This window comes from Cetorhinus maximus, chromosome 17 (genome assembly GCF_964194155.1).
Source record: "Cetorhinus maximus chromosome 17, sCetMax3.hap1.1, whole genome shotgun sequence".
In the NCBI taxonomy this organism is placed as follows: domain Eukaryota; kingdom Metazoa; phylum Chordata; class Chondrichthyes; order Lamniformes; family Cetorhinidae; genus Cetorhinus; species Cetorhinus maximus.
The window spans coordinates 71,276,128-71,300,217 of record NC_135895.1 but is presented as its reverse complement, the minus strand read 5'-3'; the positions used below and the strand labels follow the sequence as shown (position 1 = coordinate 71,300,217).

The 24,090-nt window shown below is 45.0% G+C and overlaps 1 protein-coding gene across 1 annotated transcript in view; it reads right to left on the bottom strand.

Annotated features, from left to right (window-relative positions):
- Positions 1-22,071, bottom strand: part of LOC144692498 (L-selectin-like) — a 40,179-nt gene extending 18,108 nt beyond the window's left edge. The window contains exons 1-3 of the mRNA XM_078561443.1: positions 21,966-22,071; positions 8,107-8,194; positions 3,573-3,956 (exon numbers count right to left, since the gene is read on the bottom strand). Of these exons, the coding sequence (XP_078417569.1) occupies positions 3,573-3,956; positions 8,107-8,194; positions 21,966-21,968 (475 nt within the window). The 5' untranslated portion in view covers positions 21,969-22,071. The remainder of the gene's footprint in view (positions 1-3,572; positions 3,957-8,106; positions 8,195-21,965) is intronic.
- Positions 22,072-24,090: the final 2,019 nt, after the last annotated feature.

Below are 24,090 nucleotides of genomic sequence, written 5' to 3'. Positions count from 1 at the left end.
CATATCCGAAGAACACCCAATTAGTCAAAGTGACAAGGATAAATAGTACCTACTGTGCTTTATCCCAGTGAGAACCCAATACATTAAGGTGAAGGAAGGTGGGAAGAAGGGGAAGAAAAAGGTTGCAGAGATTTCTTTTTCATTCGACCACAGGATGTGGGTGTCACTGCTGGGCCAGCATTTATTGCCCATTGCCAAATGCCCTTGAGAAGGTGGTGGTGAGCTGCCTTCTTGAACCACTGTAGTCCATGTGGTGTAGGTACACCCACAGTGCTGATAGGGAGGGACTTCCAAGATTTTAACCCAGTGACAGTGAAGATACAAGTATATAGTTCCAAGTCAGGCGGGCACATGGCTTGGAGGTGAACTTCCAGGCGGTGGTGTTCACATGTATCTGCTACCTTTGTCCTTTGAGGTGGTAGAGGTCGTGGGCCTGAGAGGTGCTGTTGAAGGAGCCTTGGTGAGTTCCTGTAGTGCATCTTGTAGATGGTACACGCTGCTGCCACTATGTGTTGCTGGTGGAGGGAGTGAACGTTTGTGGATGTGGTGCCAATCAAGCGATCTGCTTTATCCTGGATGGTGTCAAACTTACTGAGTATTGTGAGAGCTGCACTCATCCAGACAAGTGGGGGGTATTCCATCACACTCCTGACTTATGCTTTGTGATAACGGACAGGCTTTGGGGAGTCAGGAGGTGAGTTGTTTGCCACAGAATTCCCAGACTCTGACCTGCTCTTGTAGCTACATTATTTATATGGATAGTCCGGTTCAATTTCTGGTCAATGTTAACACCCAGGATGTTGATGGGGAATCAGTGATGGTAATGTCATTGAATGTCAAGGGGAGATAGTTAGATTCTCTTTTATTGGAGCGATCCTTTCTCGCTGCCTAGAACTTGTTTGGTGTGTATGTTACTTGCCACTTATCAGCCCAAGCCTGAATGTTGTCCAGGTCTTACCACACATGGACATGGACTGCTTCAGTGTCTGAGGAGTAGCAAATGGTGCTGAACATTGTGCAATTATCAGTGAATATCCCCACTTCTGACCTTATGATGAAGCAGCTGAAGATGGTTGTGCCTAGGACACTACCCTGAGGAACTCCTGCAGTGATGCCCTGGGACTGAGATGATAGACCTCCAACAACCACAACCACCAGAGATAGTCTTCCCCCTTACTCCTATTGACTCCAGTTTTGCTAGGGCTCCTTTATGCCACATTCAGTCAAATGCTGCCTTGATGTCAAGTGCAGTCATGAGTTCAGTCTACAGTGGATATTGCCTATGGATGTGATATGCAGGCATGGAGGGAACATGGGAAATATGAGTGAGCATGGAGGGGGAATGGCAGGGGTGGGTAGAGATGGGGGATGTGGGGGTGAATGCTAGGGTCCCAACAGTCATCCACAGACCTGGAGTTATGTCCCAGTGAATGGAGGTGGACAGGTGCTGAGGCTGGCAAATTAGAATGCCCACCTCCATTCCCACCTCGGGCCTGCCTCAACTCCAGCCTGCCCCCGACTCCCTGGGGTAAAAATTATATTTTTATGCACATTCATTCAGACCTCAGGAACACGGCACTGGGAGTTGGTCTGACTTCCTAATACTGAACCAATGCTGAAAATCGGGCACCCGTCACCAACCACTTCCAACCAAATGACCTGTCAGTCAATCCAGTGCAGACATTTACCAAATTGCCAAATGTCAACCAAACATAACTTATAGGCTCTACCCACGTAACTCTACATGAAGACATAAACCAATCCAAAAACAGGCCAATCAACAACCTCTTGCCTGAAGTGGTGGTGAATTTTATTTATTCTTTCCTGGCATGTGAGTGTCATTGGCTAGGCCAGCATGTGTTGCCCATCCCTAATTGCCCTTGAGAAGGTGGTGGTGAACTGCCTTCTTGAACCGCTGCAGTCCATGTGGTGTAGGTATGCCCACAGTGCAGTTAGGGAGGGAGTTCCAGGATTTTGACCCAGTGATAGTGAAGGAACGGTGATATATTTCCAAGTCAAGGAGGTGAGTGGTTTGGAGGGGACATTCCAGGTGGTAGCGTTCCCATAATCTGCTGCCATTGTCCTTCTAAATGGATTTGGAAGGTGCTGTCTAAAGATCCTTAGTAAATTCCTGCTGTGCATCTTGTAGATGGTACACAATGCTGCTACTGTGCATCGGTGGTGGAGGGATTGAATTTTTTTGGGAGGGGTGCCAATTAAGCGGGCTGCTTTGTTCTGGTGGTGTCAAGCTTCTTGAGTATTGTCTGAACTGCACTCATCCAGGCAAGTGGAGAGTATTTCATCATAATCTTGACCTGTGCCTTGTGGGCAGGCTTTGGGGAGTTTGGGGAGTCAGGAAGTGAGTTACTTACTGCAGAATTCCTAGCCTCTGACCTGTTCTTCAAGTCACCATATTTATATGGCTAGTCCAGTTCAGTTTCTGGTCAATGGTAACCCAGGATGTTGATAGTGGGGGATTCAGCGATGGTAATGTCATTGAATGTCAAGGGCAATAGTTAGATTCTCTCTTGTTGTAGGTGATCATATATAGCATAAATTTTACTTGCCACCTATCAGTCCAAGCCTGAATGTTGTTTAGGTCTTGTTGCATATGGACACGGACTGCTTCAGTGTCTGACAAGTTGTGAATGGAACTGAACATTGTGCAATCATCAGCGAACATCCCCACTTTTGATTTGTTGGTGGGAAGTTCATTGATGAAGCTGCTGAAGATGGTGGGGCTGAGAACACTACCTTGATTGCCACTGTGCACACCAGCAATTTAGACTGAAAACTTCACTGGGTCTCCAGCCTTATTTAAATAAGACTGGCAAGCTGCGAGCTCATGTTAACATCCCCAAACAGTTCTCCGTCAAATCAACATTGTACTTCAGGCCAATGCGTCGCATGCATCTGGGAGACAATTGGAAGTATAAAAAACAATAAGGGATTGAGGAAGTATCCAGGAGAAGGGGGAATTGATCAGGAGGAAGGGTGTGTTTAGGAGGTTGGGAACACAATCCGGAGAGACGGGGAAATGATTTGGAGCTGTTGTCAATCAGGAGGGGCACAACCAGAGCTGGCAAAGATCTTGAGCACTGCGGTGATGCAGTGAGGATCACTCCTGTACCTCTCAGCTCCACACTCTGGTATGTATTTTTCAAACAATTTACCTTTTTGATAAATTTTTGCTTAAAATCTGATTGGCGTTTGCTGGGCGAACTCCTTTATTATTGTTTGCTTCTTTTTAATTCCCTTTGTTCAAATCCAGAATGGGCCAGTGACTTTCTAACTCCATGCATGTCAGATGTTTATCATTTGCTGAGACGGGTTAATGAATTGCTTATTATTTTTGCAGAAGTAGCATAGCTCAAAACATAACTCATTAACTTTACATTTATATATCCTTTCTGTTCCTTTTTTTCAAAAACTTTTGAAAATATTTTGTTTTCAGAACTATACTTTTAGAAATAACTCCTGTTCTCACCACCACCCCCTACCCCGTACACACTCTGCCCCCAGCACCTGTTCTCAAATACATTCTATGAAAAAGTGGACAAAACATATCTTACCTAAATAGCATAATGCTCGTTTCCATCTTGTCAGGCAGGGATCATTGTTCCACATTCCTGAATCTTTGTCTCTCTTTATATAAATTTCTACACAATCTTCTTCCCCGAAAGTTGGTTCACCTTTAGCCCAGTTTTCTGCCTCTTTAGTCAGTGTTTTATTCGTTCCAACCCAGGTCCAAATGTCATTAATCCTTCTTATTCCAATCCAATAATAAGTTGGATTCTGTGGTAGCGTCATATTCAGATAGTTATTTTCTTCACTGTTCTGAATTGCAACCAGATCAGTGAAGTAACTTTGGCAATAGTTTCTGGCATCTGGCCATGTCATATCTGTTGTTGAATAGTTATAGTTCCAGCTGTGGACTCCTTTCCAAACTGTTAGTTCTGTGAAGACAACAAAGTTTTTTTGTAATAAAAACAGAAAATGCTAGAAGCACACAAGAGATCCACCAGCAGCTGTAAAGTGAAAAGATAGGTTAATGTTTTTATTGTAAGCAGCTCCTTTAGGAATAAAAACCGAAAGAGAATTATTGGACATTCTTTCAGTTTTCAGAAAGGGACTTAAGCCCGAAACGTCAATCCATCTGTTATGTATAGGAGAGGGAGAGAGGCAAACTGAACTTCTTTATCCTCTTACCAACACTCTGTAAGCAGAAGTATTTTTTGAATTTTTTTTAAGTAGGCTTCGGCATATTCCCCAAAACCTCAGTTTGTGTGATCAAATTTTATAAGTGACACACAGCAAACTCTCTTTATGATTAACTCAGAAGGGTAGTTATTCCACATTCAAACCAGGGGAAGGGGATGTTTGCAACCTCTCCCACACACACACACTGACATACAGTAATGGGGGTAGAAAAGAGGAGTTTTTACAACTATAGACAATGACAGTAAAAGAACCACAGAAGTGAATATTAATTCATGTGATTTTTCAGAGATCAGAAGGTCAAACTCCAGAGGGAATTTTCTTTGTGGTGGAGTTCAGTTAAGATGAGTCCCTGATTGCAGACAGCAGCGCAAAAGTCCTTGAAAGCAAATGAGGATGCAGCACCATGTGGTTTCTGTGCCTAGACTGCTTGGCAAGTGATGGTCAAATGCTTTTAGAATAAAACAGGCTTTGCGAAGTTGAGAGATGCTGGCCGGCTATTTGGTTTGCCGGGAGACTTCTTGTTCTTTTCAGGTTGGAAGTAATCAGCAGACTGATCTGAGAGGCTAGAAATGTAATATTAAAACTGTCCAAGAGGCTAGAAGCATGGGGTCATGTCATGTGCCCTATTAATTAGTTAATTGCAGCTGCACAAGTAGTTTCTGTGCCTCTGGCCAAAATCCATTGTTTCCCTTAGGATTAAAATGGTGGCTGTTAACACCTCTCCAGGTATAACAAGTTTCAATGTCTCTGTCTTTGTAATCATCCCAGCTGGGGAGCCAAATCACCTATTGGTCTTCTAGTTTTGTGATTATAATGGGGTCTTGCAATGGGGCGTGAGATTCCACAAGGATGAGATTGGAACTCTTTTGTTCTTGTAATCTCTGTTGGAAGCTTCCAGAACAGATAGCTGATCTTGTGGGTCATGTGACCTGTAGCAGCCATCTTTAGCTTCACCGAAAGTTCATTTTAAAAGAGCAAAACAAAAATGAAGTTGTGATGTACACAGTTTTGATTTATTTTCATGTCTTATTGATATAACACATTTCCTCTTTGTGGAGAGGGATGAACCTGTTAAGTATTTTAAACATGTTCTGTTTTCATTTTAGATTTCCAGTATTTGCAATTTTAAAAATTTTTCATTGTTCACTGTAATGCCGAATTAAATAAAACACAAGCTAATTTCAAACCTCATAATAGTGCTTAGCATGGTCATGAAAAACTTCACTTTAAATCAACCATCCTGAGTTGCTAAGAGGTGTTTAAAATTCTATCTAATTCATGTCCATGTTGAACTGAGACCAGTGTCTGACCAAAGCTACTGCCAATCTCTCTGACAAATCTAGCCTCTCATTCAACAAACTGGCCTGACGTGGATTTCTCCTCTGTCATTTCCTCTCCTTTTCTGTAGAGCTTTCCTGGAGTGCGAGCAAATTAAGGAAAATAGAAACAATATATTGCAGATTTCAAATGGCCAGGATCAATTCCTATAATTTGAAGGATATTGTAAAACTGAAGTTACCTTAGTTTCTTTGGGTGAAGTTTAATGCCCTCCCCCGTGGGCCATTTAATTGGGTGGGAGGGTGGCAGGTGGGGACCCTGCCATCTTCCCGTCTCGGCCCTGAATAAGTCTGTGGTGGGCAGGCCCGTGGATGGCCTTCCTGCCCCACTGCCAATTGAGGCCTTTATGTGGGCAATTAATGCCCGTGGTGTCGTCCCACCGTCACTGGTATTGACACAACAGCAAGGTGTGGGGGTGGATGCAGGGGCGGTGATAATGGGGGCTCACCATGCAGGGAGCATGATAAGCAAACCCATCTGGGAGTGACAGGGGTGCATGTGGGTGGTCCCTAGTTCAAAAGCACTCTGGGATGAAGAAAGGACAAAGGAACATCAGGTTGGTGGGGGTGGGGTGGTTGCTGAGAGCCACACCCATCCCCTTGCTACTGATCCCCTTCACCTCCTGCCCCGTCAACCCCATCCCACAACTCCCCTCCCATCATCACTTACCTGTGGCCTGGGATCCTAGGCCTCATATGTGTGTGTAGTACCAGGAGCAGCCACCACCTCCCCAGTGGTGCTGCCTGCCTCTGATTGACCAGTAGGTATCGATGGGTGGGGCTTCTGCCTCCAGGGTCCATGACCCTGGGGAAGGCTTGTTGCTGTACAGTTAAGTGCCTCAATGGCACTTAATGCTGCGGCCTTCCCTACAAGGCACCATGGGGCTCCCGCCAACTTTCCAGCTGGTGGGAAAACCCCTGTCACCTCTATTAAATCCAGCCCTTTCTTTTCCTATGGTAGGGAGGGCAGGATGTAAAAAGTCAAATTGAACAGTATAGCTGGGTTGGGATCAGGCAGAGGAGCCAGGGGAGAGCTATGACAAGGTCAAACAGTTGGGACGGATGAGGCAGAGAAGCAAGGCCTGAATCAGAGCTAGGATTAAGGAAAGATGCAGTGTGCGAGGCAAGTTGGACAAAGAGGTTGAGTGAACTGACAGACTGCCATGCAGTTATCTACACTGTTTTGGTTCAATTTGATGCATGTTCCTTTTTCCAGTTCTGATGAATGCTCATGGACCTGAAACATTAATTCTGTTCCTCTGTCTGCAGATGCTGCCTAACCTACCAGCATTTTAGACTTTATTTCAGATTTCCAGAATCTGCAGTATTTTGCTTATGTAAAAAAGCAATTTGATACATTTTCAAAGAGAGAAGGGGTTGCAGGATGTGGTGAGATGACAAGACGGGTAGGGAGCTGATCCATCTAAATGGGATAAAGGCAAAACCACCACTATTAGCCAGTAGCACCACTATTAACAACCCTTTGACCTTTCGCTTATGACACCTTTCGCAATCTCTCCTTTGCCTCCACCTATCGCTGGCCCCCTATCCAGCTTCACTTGTTTCACCTTCCTTATACAGTATATATTTCACCACATTTCTACTTCCCTTTAGTTCTGAAAAGAGTCATACGGACTCGAAACGTTAACTCTGTCTTTCTCTCCACAGATGCTGTCAGGCCTGCTAAGCTTTTCCAGCATTTTTTGTTTTTGTATCTAAATGGGATTTTTGTTGATATTTACTGGCTTTTTCCTGTTCTTAAAACATCTTGTGTTCTTATACCAGCATACAAACATGCAAATTAGGAGCAGAAGGAGGCCATTTGACCCCTCGAGCCTGCTCTGCCATTCATTAATGGCTGACCATTAAGATTCATTGAGAAAAATTTTTCACTCAGCGTGCGGGCGCGTGCCCAACCCGCTCAAGGGTAAAATGATAGGTGAGTGTCCTGACGTCAACGCACTGTCACGCAATATTTCATTCAGCGGGCCTGTACCGACAATTAAAAGGTCTGTTAAGGCCACTGAAGGATCAACTAAATAGAATTTTTCGCTGCCCATCCAACCTTACAGTTGGCGGGCAGATGAAAAGGCCAAGCGGCCTTTGCACTTTTAGAAACCTCATCCATGAGCGGGATGAAGTTTCCTAAAGCAAATAAAAATAAGACAAAAAATTTAACATTTAATTAATAACATGTCCCTGGGGACAGGTTTTATAAAACATTTTTAATTTCTTTATTTTTTAAAAAACTTATCATCTTACTAAGGCAGCTCTGACCACTGCCGCTCGCGTTTCACACTGGACGGGCCTTAATTGGCCTCCCAGCGTGAAATCACCTTCCGGCCTCGATCGCGGGTGGCAGCCGGTTTCCCGAATGCCCCCACCGAGCCCACCCAAGAAGGGTGAAATTCTGCCCGTTAAGATCATGGCTAATCTGTTTGTGTTTCGAATTCCCCATTCCCATCTACCCCCGATAACTTTTCATTCCATTGCCTAACAAGAATCTATCTACAAAAATTCTTAGAGAAACAAGAGAGTAAAACCTTACCATAAAGCAGAACTAAGAGCCAAAAGTGAGCAACACCTTTCTGAGTCTGATAGTGTTTTTGTCGAGCACAGATTTCCACACAAATGCCCTATTGAAAGAAAACAAGAATTATATTGTAATCTTCCATGTAACGAATATATGCAATGTACACATAAAAAATAAGAATTTATACACATTGGATAAATACATGTGTATTTTTATATAACAACTAATTTCAGCCATTTCAAGCCTTCGAGTAATTCAAAAAACATTGAACATATGTGCAATTTTAATGACTCTCCCATTGTCCAGGTCATGACTATGGCCATTCTCGTTTTCATCTCTTTTTCACAGAACAGGAAGCTTTAGCACATAAGGATTTGAGGATGGCATGCCTTACTTGCTCTTTGTTAAAGAAATCCAAAAAGAATCTGATTGCCCTGTGCTTCCCTATCACTTTTTATTTTCTTTTGCTTTGAGTGTTTATCCACTTTTTTTCCCTTAAAAGATGCAATGGACTCTACCTCAACGTTTCTCTATGGTATAACATAAATAAAGACGTTTCTCTCTCCTACATTGAGCCGCTGTTTGTTGACACAATTCCCTTTGAATTTCATCAGCTGAGTTAGTATTTGCAAGGTACTCATCTACTCTCTGAATCTAATAGTTTCAAATTGAAGTTTGTGTTGTTGATAATGTGTTAATGCCTTTGTATGTAGCTCCTTTGTTCATTATTTGAACAAAAAACTTTCATACCAAAATCTTAGTGCATTCATTAATATTAAAGTAACAAATCAATTTCAATTCATCAATGTAAAGAACTTTTTTATAGTAAGGTTAACTCCAGGTCTCAGTTTATATAATGTCTTCTGTACAATGCAGCACTGAACCATTCATTTCATTTTCTTTAAAAATTTGACACTACTTGAAATGTGTTTGCCTCACCCACATCAAAATTTTGTTTTGATGAGCATAGATTTTGTTCCCTTGCCCTCTCTGAATGATTGAAAACCTGGAACTATTCTTGTATTCTCCTCTGGGGGGAGGAAATAAATACAATAACTATCACTAGAGAAAAAGTACTAGGGAAACTAATGGGGCTAAAGGCTGATAAGTCCCCTGGACCTGAGGGGTTGCATCCTAGGATATTAAAGGAAGTAGCTACAGAGATAGTGGATGCACTGGTAGTAATCTTCCAAGAGTCCTTAGATTCTGGAAAAGTCCCAGAGGATTGGGAAACTGCCAATGTAGCATCCTTATTCAAAAAGGGAGGGAGACAAAAAAAAGGTAACTCTCGGCCAACTAGCTTAACATCTGTTATTGGGAAAACATTGGAGTTTATTATAAAGGATGTAATAGCAGAGCATTTAGGAATGCATAATTTAATCAAGCAGAGTCAACATGGCTTCATGAAGGGGAAATCATGCCTGACAAATTTATTAGAATTCTTTGAAGAGCTAACAAACAGAATAGATAAAGGGGAACATGTAGATGCAATATATTTGGATTTCCAAAAGGGGTTCAATAAGGAACCGCACATAAGATATGAGCCCATGGTGTTGGGGGTAGTATATTAGCATGGATAGCGGATTCGCTAACTAATAGAAGACAGCGTTGGGATAAGGGGGGCATTTTCAAGATGGCAACCTGCAACTAGTGGAGTGTCACAGGGATCAGTGCTGAGGCCACAATTATTTACAATATATATTAATGACTTGGATGAGAAAAGGGAATGTACTATCGCCAACTTTGCTGATCACACAAAAATAGATGGGAAGGCAAGTGGTGAGGATGACACAAAGAGCAGAATTTTATGGCTGACGTGCGGGTGGCGGAGCCCACACGTCAGCGCTTAAAATGTCGCGTGCTGACATCGGGTGTGCATCCCAACGTCAGTGCGCGCCATCGCGATATTTAGCTGGGCGGGCACTATGAAGCGTGATGCGTGCCTGCCATTAATTAAAGGCCTTGTTAGGGCCCTTAACTCAGCAATCGACACCAATTTTGAGGAGCCCGTGCTATCTCCGCCTCGGCGCACGGGCGCAACGGGCAGGCGGGTAACTAATTTTTTAACAAACCTCATCCACAGGCGTGATATGTGGGCTCAGAGGGGTTGTTAATGTTTTATGTGAAGTATTTATTGCAGAAAGTGTTTTAAACTTGCCTGTGTGATTGGTAGCAGTTCAGATCAATTTCCAAAAGCTTTCTGTGTACTTTGAAGCTTCAGCTCAGCAGTCTGCAGACAGTAATCTTTATCGGGCCTGCAGCTTTCCAGAGGCCTCCATTTAGCCTGGGGGTATGGGTTCTGACATCTCCACTGGAGGCAGCTCCTCTGAGGAGGAAGGGAGGGATAGAATAAAGAGGAGGCCAGGAGTGGACAATCAACCTCCAGGGGAGCCACCTTTGGGAGGCCAGGCGCAGGCACAAGTGGCGTAGGGCCAAGAGGTATTCCAGGGTGGAAGGGGGCCGCAGAAGATGCCACTATCCTGCTGCCAGGGTATACAGGCGGCGAAGCAGCTACCTCAATATGACTGAGGTGCAGTGCCGAAGGAGGCTCCGACTCTCAAGGGGGACAGTGAACTATATCTGTCAGATGATTGGCCCTGAGATCTCCTCTAACTGTGTAGGTGGACACCCCATGCCAGCGACTCTGAAGGTCACAGTTGCCCTCCGCTTCTATACATCTGGCTCCTTCCAGGGCTCGGTGGGTGATCTTTGTGGTGTCTCCCAATCAGCTGTCCACACTTGTGTCAAGCAGGTTACAGACGCTCTGTTCAGGCATGCATTGACCTTCATCCACTTCCGCTGAGACCAGGCAAGTCAAGGTCTTCATCTTCAATGGTACAGCGAGCCAGAGGCTTCGCGGCCATTGCTGGCTTCCCCCGTGTCCAGGGTGCAATAGGCTGTACACATGTGGCCATCAAGGCGCCAGCAGGTGAGCCCGGTGCCTTCGTCAACAGAAAGGGATTCCACTCCATGAACGTGCAGATAGTGTGTGATCACCGGATGCTGATTCTACAAGTCTGTGCAAGGTACCCAGGCAGCTCCCACAACGCCTACATCCTCAGACACTCCCAGGTGCTGGGGCTCTTCAGTGCTCCGGCTCGGCTGGATGGATGGCTGCTGGGTGACAAGGGCTATCCCCTCAGAAGGTGGCTCATGACACCTCTCTGCCATCTAAGAACAGAAGCTGAGGAGCACTACAATGGTAGCCACGGCACCACAAGGGCTGTGGTGGAGAGAGCCATCGGTCTTCTCAAGATGCGCTTCCGTTGCCTGGACCTCCAGTACCCCCCAGATCGTGTCTCTGTGATATTGGTAGCATGCTGCGCTCTGCACAATCTTGCGCTGGAAAGGGGGTATGCAGTTGATGATGAAGACCTTGACGCAGTGGATGAGGCTGCACGTGATGAATCCAGCAGTGGCTCAGAGGATGAGGAAGCACAGGGCAATGATGAGGGGCAGCACGCCAACCCACTACTACACCAAGGAGGCAGGGACACCCAGGACACTTTAATCCAACGAACCTTCAGCTAGCTCCACACACATTGATCTGCAGGACCAGCATTGCCTGGTGCTTCCACACATGGCACTTAGGTTTACATCTTCCACCTCATCAGCTGCAACTAAGGGCATAGTACAGAAACATCAATGTCCACACAAACACTCATGATATGTCTGTAAAACAGACAAATGCAGCACAAAGGGAAACACCCTCAGCCATGGTCAGAAAAGTGGACTTTATTGCCACCAAAATAAACAACAAACGTCACTCTGACGCACATAATGAAAAATTCCCTAATCTAGGGCCAACACAAAATCACCAGTGACAAACCCGTGGAGTGTCTAAGGTGCCTCATGCTTACGTTTGCGGGTGCTATGTCTTGGTGTTGCCCCATCGCTCGGAGTGGCTTGTGAGACAGCCTGCTGACTCTGCTGTCCTGTTGGTCTCGATGACCTTGGCGGCTGTCCTCTGGCCCATGGAGCCTGTGCTGGCCCCGCCTGGGAGGGAGTGGCCTGTTCCAGAACTGGCACCTCCCCAGTTGTCACAGCCTCAACGGATGCAACGGTCACTGGCAGAGGGGCGGAGGAGCTGCTGCCCCTATCTGGAGCGCCCTGAGAGGAGTTCGCAGCGACGACAGGCAGCTGCTGCTCCGACGTGAGGTCACATTGGACCTCCCTACTCACTGCAGATGGATGGGCACCGAGCTGGGACACTTGGTGCCCAGAACATCTCCCACATTGCCAATGACCACCTGTGGCCATTAGTGCTGTGAGGGCTTGCAGGTCAGAGCGTAACCCAGCAGATGATTCTCAATCTGTTGGAAGCCCCTCTCCATGAGAGTTGCCAATCTCTCAATGGAGGAAGCCTGAAGCTCTGTCCTGAGGCTCATGCCATCACTGACACTCTGCCTGGATTCCTCCACCACAGAGACCAAGTGAAGCACACCCACATGCAACCCTGCCAGATGCTCCCATGCACCCGGCCGCTTGTCCTGCAGCTGCTGCATGACGGACATCTCCAGAGGCACATCATCACTGCCGGACTCAACATGTGCCTGGTCCCCTGCAGTCCTCCGGCTGCTGGCGCCATCTGCACTCTCTGTCTGTGCCATCTCCTCCAGCGATTGTGAAGTGCCCTCTCCACTGTGGCCTGGGACACTAGCCGACGTCATAATCCCCACCGATGTGGTAGTCGCTGCGCTGGTGCCTGGCTCGCTGAAAGGATGTGACACAAGTTGCAAGTGTTGGCCCTCAGGTGTGGAGGCGGGGCTCTGGACATGTCTGTGGCGGCCATGCGGTGGTGATGCTGAAATTAACAAGGAAAGTGCATCAGTTAGCGTTCAGTCAGTAACACCCTTCATCCCTTTTGCCCCCAGCCTCATAATGCGCTCAACCTTCAAGAACCTAAGGAGACGAACATTGGTGGGGTGGTAAATAGTCAAGAGGAGGCCCAAACATTACACGCACATACAGGCAGGCTGGTCAGATGGCCTAAGGAATGCCACATGGAATGTTATGTGGATAAGTGTTCGGTTAAGCACTTGGGCAAGACAAACAAGGTATGGGAATACAAGAGAAATGGTAGGACTGTGGAAAGTAAGGACGATTACAGGGACCTTGCTGGGCAGAGCCGTTAAGGCAGCAGAACAGGAACATAAGGCGTTTAACAAGGTAAAAGCCAGACTTGCCTTTATTAGCCGAGGAATAGAATGTAGGAAAAGGGAGGTCATGTTGCAAGTGCAGAAAACGCTGTCGAGGCCACCGCTACACTTCTGCGTTCAGTTGTGACCTGTGCTTCATGGGAGGGATGGCATTGGAGTGGGGAGAGTGCAGAGGTTCCTGACCAGGATGCATGCTGGCCTGGAGAGTTGGAGTTATGAGGAAACATTGCAAACACTTGCGACATTTGCCGTGGAGCACAGGAGATTGACAGGTTACATTCTTGGCCTTCATACCGTTATAAGGGGCATAGACCGGGTGGACAGAGGGCAACATTTCCCTTTGGCGCAGGGATGACTAACGTGGTGGCATTTATTTAAGTTGAGTGCCATGAGGTTGACAGGTGAGGTGCTGAGGACCTTTTGGACAGAGTAATGTGGGACGCACTGGCTGAAAGGGTGGTGGAGGTACAAACCCTCCTAAGATGCTATAAGTATTTGGATGTGCAGCAGCGCTGCCATGGCATGTTAGGCCATGAGGATAGTGATCAGAAATGGGATAAGGCGACTTTGGAAGGTGCTAGAGACGCGCACCCTCAAGGGGCCGAGGGACCTTCGTGTATGACCCTGTGAATGAGCAGTGTTGCTGCATTTACGATTGCAGCAATCATCAGTGCTTTGGATGGTGGGAAGACAGAGTGGATGGGACTGTGGCCCTCAAATACCTGGCCGCTGCACCCCAGCCTTGCCGACACCTGCCGACCTGGCCGCCTGCCTCCTCCCCAGCTCCATGACCTGCTCCTCATACGCGGTGAGGCGCTGCAGCACGCCGTGCCCACCACCAGTCCGCTGCCGCTCCCGCATATTGCTCTCAGTTTTTGCCTGCAGAACAGAGAAGAGGATGTATTGGGGCTGATCGCTCATGTATTCTGCACGCGCACGCCGCACCCCAACCATAGTGGCCCATCTGAGGCCTCCAGTGGCTCCTGTCCACACTACTGGTGATCAGTCACCAGAAGATAGTACGGCTGCTCCCAACCTCCTCCCTCAACGGACACCTTGGACACATTCGGCATCCGTCACTTTGAATAATACATGGGTCTTAGCGCCCATGGCAAGGAGGCGCAACTAGGTGCGGCGCCAAGGCCAGCGGATGGTTCTTGGCCACGACACCTTGAAGCTCCCCTTCCACCATCTCATCACCATCAATATGACATGTGTTGGAGTTCTGAGTATGTGTCTAGCTGCCTCCCCTGCAGGTTGCCTCCAGACTACTCAAATGTGACAAACACCAACATATTCTGCGGGGAGAACCCATCTTCTCCTCAACCACTAAGGCTGATGTAAGCATGGTCACTATCTGTTTGTCCATCCAGCGTGTGCCAAATGTCCAACGCAGTAACGACACTAAGATGGGTGGGGGGAGTGCCTCAAAGGCTAAGGCTACCTGCTGGGTAAAATGGCCAAGGCTCTGACATGGTACTCACCCTTCCAGAGCGCAACAAATCATTGAAGCATTTGCGGCACTGCATTCCGGTGCACCGCACAGCATCTTGAGAGCTTACAGCCTCCGCCACCTCCCGCCATGCCTGCCTGGTAACGTGGGGGGCCCTCCTCCTCCCAACCTCAAGAAACAACACATCCCGATGATTTGACACCTCTTCCAGGAGGGCAGCAAGGCAGGCATCGGAGAACCGAGGGGCACATTTTCCCCCGCTGGCCTACCCTGTAGCCTGCCCCCCTCATCCTCCTCCTCTGCCCTCACCTCTTCTGGTGCCCGGTCGCTGGCCATGGTGAACAGCCTAAACTGCCTGGCCGTTCTTTATACAGACTGCCGGTTCCCCATTGGAACCAGCAGTCTGAACACGCCCGCCGCCGATTTAATTTTCCCGATGAACACGGGAGTCTGAAACGCGCTGGGCGGGCCTTAATTGGCCTGCCCGCGCAAAATGGCGGCGTGGCCCATTTCGCCAGCGGCGATTGGCTCCGTGCCCGCCGCCGATTGGGTTGGGCCCACCTGCCCGACAAACACAAAATTCAGCCCAAAGAGTCTACAGAGAGATATAGACAGGTTAAGTGAATGGGCAAAAACTTGGCAGATAGAATATAACGTGGGAAAATGTGAGATTATGCACTTTTGCAGGAATAGAGGAGCTGAATATTATTTAAATGGAGAAAGACTGCAGAAAGCTGCAGCACAGAGAGATTTGGGGGTCCTTGTGCATGAATCACAAAAAGCTAACATACAAGTTCAGCAGGTAATAGGGAAGGCAAATGGAATGTTAACCTTTATTTCAAAGGGAATGGAATATAAAAATAGGGAAGTCTTGCTAAAATTATACAAGGCACTGATTAGACCACACCCAGAATACTGTGAACAGTTTTGGTCACCTTATCTAAGGAAAGGTATACTGGCAGTGCAGGCAGTGCACAGAAGGTTCACTAAGTTGATCCCGGGTATGGAGGGATTTTCTTATGTGGAAAGGTTGAGTAGGTTGGGCCTGTACTCATTGGAGTTTAGAAGAATGAGAGGCGAACTTATTGAAACATATAAGATTCTTAGGGGGCTTGACAGGGTAGATGCTGAGAGGTTGTTGCCCCTTGTGGGGAGAGTCTAGGACCAAAGGGCATAATCTCAGAGTAAGGGGCTATCCGTTTAAGACAGAGGTGAGGAGGAATTTTTTTCTCTCAGAGGGTAGTCAATCTGTGGAACTAAGTATATTCAAGGCTGAGATAGATTTTTAATCAGTAAGGGAATCAAGGGTTGTGTGGAAAAGGAATGAAGGTGGAATTGAGGATTATCAGATCAGTCATGATCTCATTGAATGGCAGAGCAGACTCGATGGGCCAAATGGCCTACTTCTGCTCCTACGTCTCATGGTCTTACCTTTTTCCACTTTTCTGTAAGTATAAGAACCATTTTTGCAGAGTTCATGAATGATTACCAATGCCATGGCTTGAGTTTATATTTAATGTCTGATTGGACAATCTTCCAACAGCTGCCTTAGCAATGTGAAAAGAATTATTAAACTACCGCACAACTAATATTTTTCTGATTCACTTTTCATATGTACGTACCATTCCTTTTACAAAGTATTACAAAGCATTTAGAGCATAGAAATAGGCCATAAGTCCCAACAGGACTATATCAGTGTTTATGCTCCACATGAGTCGCCACCTCCCACCTTTCTTCGAATAACCTTATCAACATATTCTATTCTTTTTTCTCTCATGTGTTTTTCTATCTTCCCCTCGAATACATCTACACCACTTGCCTCAACTACTCCTTGTGACAGCACATTCCAATTCTAATCAGTCTCTGTATAAGGAAATTTTTTTTGAATTCTCCATTGGATTTATTAGTGATGATCTCATATATGTGACTCCTAGTTCTGGTCCTGCCCATTAGTTAGAACATCATCTCTTTATCCTTCCTATAGATCCCAGGTCACCCCTCAATCTCCCCTTTTCCAGAGTAAAGGGCTCCAGCCTGTTCAATCTTTGCTGATAGGTATAACTTTTCAGTTCTAGTATGTTTCTTTTGCATCTACTCCAGTGCCTCTATACCCTTTAAAATGGAGACTAGGGCCTAAATTTTCACTCCTGACAAAGTCGGGACATTTCCCGGCTCTGCAAACCCGACCTGGAGAAAGTGCCCCAGAGATGGGATTTATGTTCCAGGGTGGTGTAGCTTCCTGGGAGTTGGGCTGGGCCACCCCAGAATGAATGCTGGATGGAAGTTCTGCCTCTTGCACCGGCACTTTGTCAAAGACTTTTCAAAAAGCATTAGAACAAGAAACAACACTCCAGCACTCACACCCCCTCAACCGACCATACACTCCCCATGCCCCATCAATGCCAACCCATGCCACCTCTTGCCCTTTACCCATCCCCAAGTAGCTTCCCAGAAATAACTGGGAATCAGGAAATGGAAGGGAGGGAGGAACTCAGGAAAGTTACAATCACCAGGGAAGTGGTACTGAGCAAATTGTTGGAGCTGCAGGCTGATAAGTCCCAGAGTCCTGATGGATTTCGTCCTAGGGTCTTAAAATAAGTGGCTAGTGAGATAGTTGATACATTGGTTTTAATTTTCCAAGATTTCCTAGTTTCGTTAGATTGGAAAAATAGCAGTTGTAACTCCTTTATTGAAAAAGGGAGCGACACTGAAAGCAGGAAAGTACAGGCCAGTTATCTTAATATCTGACATAGGGAAAATGTTAGAAGCTGTTATTTAAGATGTTATAGCAGGGCACTTAGATAATTTCAAGGTAATCAGGCACAGTCAACCTGGTTTTGTGAGAAGGAAATCATGTTTAACCCATTTATTGGAGTTATTTGAAGAAGTAACGTATGCTGTGGATAAATGGGAACTGGTGGATGTACTGCATTGAGATTTCCAAAAGGCATTCAATAAGGTGCCATATCAAAGGTTACTGTGAAAAATAAGAGCTCATGATGTAGGCGGTAACATATTGGCATGGATACAAGATTGGCTAGCTAACAGGAAACAGAGAGTAGGCATAAATGGGTCTTTTGCTGGTTGGTAAGATGTAATGTGTGGTGTGCCACAGGGATTAGTGCTGGGGCCTCAACTTGTTACAATTTATATAAATGACTTGGGTGAAGGGACCAAAGGTATGGTTGCTAAATTTGCTGACGATACAAAGATAGGTAGGAAAGTAAATTGTGAAGTAAATTGTGAGGCGGCTAGAAAGGGATATAGATGGACTAAGTGAGTGGGCAAAGATCTGGAAAATGGAGTTTGTGGGAAAATATGAAATTGCCCATCTTGGCAGGAAGAATAAAAAGGAGCATATTATCTAAATGGTGAGAGATTGCAGTGCTCTGAGATGCAGAAGAATCTGGGTCTCCTAGTGCATGAATTGCAAAAGGTTAGTAGGGAGGTACAGCAAGTAATAAGGAAAGCTAAGAGAATGTGATCATTTATTGTGAGGGTAATTGAATACAAAAATAGAGAGGTTACTTCAGTTATACAAGGCATTGGTGAGACCACATCTGGAGTACTGTGTACAGTATTGGTCTCATTTAAGAAAGGATATATAAGCGTTGGAAGCAGTTCAGGGAAGATTTACTAGACTAATACCTGGAATGGGTGGGTTGTTGTATGAGGAAAGGTTGGACAGGTTAGGTTTGCATCCACTGGAGTTTAGAAGAGTAAGATGTGACTTGATTGAATCATATAAGATTAGGATGGATGTGGAAAGGATGTTTCCTCTTATGGGAGAATCTAGAACGAGGGGTCACTGTTTGAAAATAAGGGGCCGTCCATTTAATACATAGATGAGGAGAAATGTTTTCTCTCAGAGGGTCGTGAATCTTTGGAATTCTCTCCCTTAAAGGGCAGTGGGAGCAAAGTCTTTGAATATTTTTCAGGTAGAGCTAGATAGATTCTTGATAAGGGGGTGAAAGGACAACAGGTATAGGAATGGGGAATTGAGGTTACAATCAGTTCAGCCATGACCTTATTGAATGACAGAGTAGCCTCGAGGGGCCAAATGGCCGACTCCTATTCCTAATTCATATGTTCCTTTACACTCCATGCCACCCTATCCCCTTCCAATCATCTCATAACTCCTCATACCCTCCATGCCAACCTATGCCCTCTACCCACTCCCATGACCCTTTATAGCCCCTATGCCAATCTATGCCTTCCATCAATGCCATGGCCTTTTATAGCCCCTATGCTAACAGTCCTAACTCTTGCCAACCCATGCCTCCCCATTCACCACCCTTTGCCCTTACACCTACCATGCCAACTCACCCAGTGTCCACCATGGGAAGACCTCAGGAGCATGCTGAGATTAAGTAAAATAAAGTTCTACCTGTCTATTTCAGACATTATGGATTGCATTTTACTTGCCCCTGCTGGGCATGTTTTCGGCAGGGGGGCACCCCACAACCTTCCCACCTACCTCAAACTCAGCCCCATAATACAGCGGATGGGCAGGTGCTGAAATTGGCAGCTCACCCGCCATATTTAAATAGACAATCAAAGGTCAGTTGGGCTTGTTACCTAGTCAATTGACCATGATAATATGCTGCCAATGTCATAAAATGTTTGGCGTGGGTAGTTGGGCAGGAGTAGGCAGACCAATTTTTTAAATCATCTTTTCAAAAGGTGGGAAGGAAAGGGGTTTCTATCTTTGGGGGCTGCCCTTTGCTGATTGATTGGGGGCAACCTCCCACTAAGAAAGAACTCCCCCTTTCTTCCTGCCCACCTGCAGCCTTAAACCCAAACCCCTCACCCCCACCCCCCACCCTCTTCGCTCACCTGCCCAAACCCTATGACCCTGGACTTACCTGTTTCCATGGATCCATTGGGCCTTCCTCCTCCTTGATGCAGTCCCAGCAGCAGCTATTAACAGGCTCTTCATGCTTCCAGGACTAATGGGGCTGCTGGCCAATCGGATTGGCCAGCAGCTCCTGAGGGCGGGACGTCCCCCAGAGTGAGGGGCGGAAGTCCCATTCGGCCGTTGTTTAGCCCACCTGCGGTACCTTATGTCTGCGGGGTGGGCTGGTGTGGAGTGGGTCAGCTCCACGCTGACTTTGCATCTGGGCTGGCAAGCCATCCACACCCCCGTAATATTCAGCCCTTTTTTTAAAAACACTCTCATTCATAAAATCCTGTTCACTACATTTATAATCCTTCAACTACATAATCCCTTATAAGAACAAACATTTTATTCAAATGTTTAATTCCTTATAAAAACAATTGGAATTCATAGTCCCACTTCAAAGAATCTATAACAACTTGGAGTGTCAATAAAACTGTAAAATGGAAGATTGTGAAATCAGTCATGCAGCACAAAACCAGTATGATAGCCCTTAGGTTTATGTCAACAGGCAAAATGAAATAGCAAGCAATGATATTTTTTAAATGCTCCACACAGTTTTTTCAAAGATATAAAGGGCAGGAGTTTTAAATTCTTTGACAGTTTGACAGTTGCTTTTGACACTTTTGGCAGTTTATTTTGGCACTTTTGACAGTTCCTATTAACAGTTGCTTTTAACTGATGCTTTTGACACATTTGACAGTTCCTCTTGACAGTTTCAATGCATTTATGCACTTTTTAATGCACATTCATGTGCACTTTTAACAATCCCAAAGGGCATATTACCTCTTCCAAGGGCACCTGACTTCCCCCAAGAGGTACCTGGATCATATTCCAAGGGTGTACCATGCCTCTCCAAAATGATAACACACCTCTCCAAAGGACTCCGCAAAGTTCAAACCTGCTCCTACCAGGTCTAATCTGCACACATCGTACTTCACACACCTAGGTCACCAAAATTAGACATGAATGGAGGCAGCTGCTCATTTATATGTTCAACTGCCTCAGCAAAACACCCATGCGCGAGATACAGCTTACCCCCACTCCTACCTCGTGAAAATGGTAGATGCCATGTTCGGGGGCAGGACTTCTGGATTTTGGCCTCTTCTGCCATCTTCACAACAGCAGATGTCATAGCAAAAATCCAGGCCTAGATCTCTTTACACTACTCCAAGTTTGGTCTAATCAAGGGTCTATACAAGTTTATCATATTTTCTCTGCCTTTCAATTCCGCCTCTCCAGTAACTATGTCGTCATGTTTGTTATTTTTCAAAAAACTGTGTATTACCTAGCATTTCCCAATCTGAGATACCGTCTGTCCATTTGTTAAATCGTTCTAGAACATCTGCCTCGCTTATACAACTTAGTATGAACTATAGGATTAAGATTTCTGGATGGGCCACTTTCTAACATGACTTAGAAAAAAAACAGGTTATCTGGATATTAACACATTGCTATTTGTGGAAGCTTGCAGTGCGTAAATTGGTTGTTGAGCTCCTTACGTTACAACAGTCACTACATACTACACTCCAAAAATTATATCATTGGCTGTAAAGCACTTTGGGGCATCCTGAGGTCATGAAAGGTGCTATATAAATTCAAGATTTTCTTTTAACAGGGGTCTCAGGGGCGGTATGCACTGATCGCAACAATTAGAAATAAAACTATCTCTCCTGATCAATAACCTTTATTGCTCAATTCTCAGTCAACTAATGATTCAATTTTTGTATAGCCTAGGGTGGGCAGATATTTCAATTTTTTACCTTCTAAAGCAGACTGTGTGCCACATTTTAGAAAAATCAATTATAATGCATCATTTATTAACCTATGGTTGCAATGTCATATCAACAGCATTGGCACTTATACATTAGCTGTTGACTCTTGTGTCTTAATATCCACTTTATTTCCACACAAATCTGCCTGATTGCTTTCTTACGGCTGTACCACAATAATCCAGCAACTGAGCACAAGAGCATCTTTACTTCACACTTGATATAATAGCCATCTCTGGCTCCCTTTCAAAGAAAACTAACCACTGTTCACAAACTAGCAGTGGTTCTGCGAGACAACATGTCGTCGTCAAAATATTATTCATTATGGTGCACCTTTAAACTATTTAAATCAGTTTCAGCCACACACAACATTTACAAATATCTATTTTTCCTTATTCACTATTCATGATGAAACTAGTTTTTTTGACAGTTCACGGACTGGGTGAGCCAAATTGCACGTTTCTTTGTTGTAATTTCCAGGTATTTCGTTTCTCTGAAATATTTATTTTTCCCAGTTCTTTTAATTTCTACTGTTCTTCTCATGATTTTTCATTAAAGTTCCACTAAAACAGAATAAAATTAGCTAAACTTACCATTTCGGGAGTATTCTTATTTTGTCGTTGCCTTTTGCACCACAACTTTGCCTTACTGATGTTTTGTTATCTATGAAGCACGGCTTTCTTCTGTAAGAAGCAGCAACTCAGTGAATCACATGCCTGTTTACAAGCCAAATGCCTCCACCCTGGCCACACCTGTACATCCTCCCCTCACTCTTTATTCTTTGGCCAACAAGCTTCCTGCATTGCTTGCCAAAAAAAACACTGCAAAATGAAAAGGTGTCTTTGGTGTCTTCACAAGTATTGAATAGCAATAAAAATTCAACTTTACCAAATGGAAATACAAGCAGTCACCACTTACCTCACCCATCCCCTTTGGCAAAATTTGCCCTTGGATAAAGGGCATCTTCCGTAAGTAGCTGTGTCAGTAAATTGTAACTGATTAAAAATAGGATTGAACCAGGATCATTTTTAGATGTAAAATTTGCTGATTGATTAGGAAATACATTAATGGTTTTGTTAGAAGCTGGTATGAATGTCAGGAGAAAGGACCACTGCGAAATTATGAATTTTTCAAGTGTTTGTCATTTTTAGCACAGCTAAAAATAGGATATTTGGCAGTAATGAGCTTCAAGCTGGCATTATATGAATATATAATGGCTCCTTGGGGGAGGTAATGGTGTAGTGGTATTGTTGCTAGACTGGTAATCCAGCGATGCAGGGAAATGCTCTGGGGACCTGGGTTCAAATCCTGCCATGGCAGATGGGGGGCATTTAAATTCAATAACAAACCTGGAATTAAAAGTCTAATGATAACCATTGTCATAATAAACCCACCTGGTTCATTAATGCCCTTTAGGGAAGGAAATCTGCTGAACTTACCTGGCCTACATGTGACTCCAGACACACAACAATGTGGCTGACTCTTAAGTGCCCTCTGGACCAAGGACAATTAGGGATGGGAAATAAATGCTGGCCTAGCCAGTGACGCCATGAATGAATTTTTAAAAACTCAGAAGTAAGTAATTAATAACAGTGAAAGAAAATCCCTAAATAAGTAGGTGGTCATTCTAATCACTCTAGGTTAAATGGGATATTCCAACATGACTAACTTTTCTAGAATGTGACCTAGTTATACTTGGACCAAGTTTTAACGTAGTTGACAGGCTGTAGGCCACACTTCTACCACAGACTGACCATCCTATTATTGAATAACTGTTCATGACACTATTGATACATTATCAAATAATTCACATTCTAGCAAATGGTTTTTGCTTCATGTCCACTCAAACTATTTGGATTATGTAGCATTCTTACGTACACTGTTTTCACAGGTTTTCCACCAATCTATAGCCAAAGCTACGGCGGGAGACCAGGCACCCTAAGCGGAAATTTTATAGCTGAAATTAACATTGGCATTTGGGCCATCCTTGTTCTTGGGTGATGTACTTTTATCATTAGTGACAGCATATCCTAGGTCTCCAAACAGCCATCTATAAAATCTGCATGGCCCCTTAAATAATATGAACACCATTGGCTGCTGTAGGATGGAAGAATCATGGGAACCATCAGCACAACAGGCATTAAGATGCATAATTCAGTTCCAATGGTCAGAGATCACCTGCAACTCTTATTTCCACTTGAGGGTGCAATCGGGATCTCACTTTAACAGGCAAATAAAGAGATCGCACCTCTGATTAGCGCTCCTTTGGTTGGAATCATCATGGTTGAATAGCACTAGAAACCCTCACCAAGTGATTATTTTTCATAGAACCATAGAACACTACAGCACAGAAAACAGGCCATTCGGCCCTTCTAGTCTGTGCCGAAATATTATTCTGCTAGTCCCATTGACCTGCACCTAGTCCATAACCCTCCAGACCTCTCCCATCCATGCATCTATCCAATTTATTCTTAAAACTTAAGAGTGAGCCCGCATTTATCACGTCAGATGGTAGCTCGTTCCACACTCTCACCACTCTCTGAGTGAAGAAGTTCCCCCTAATGTTCCCCCTAAACCTTTCCCCTTTCACCCTAAAGCCATGTCCTCTCGTGTTTATCTCTCCTAATCTAAGTGGAAAGAGCCTACTCGCATTTACTCTGTCTATACCCCTCATAATTTTGTAAACTTCTATCAAATCTCCCCTCGTTCTTCTACGCT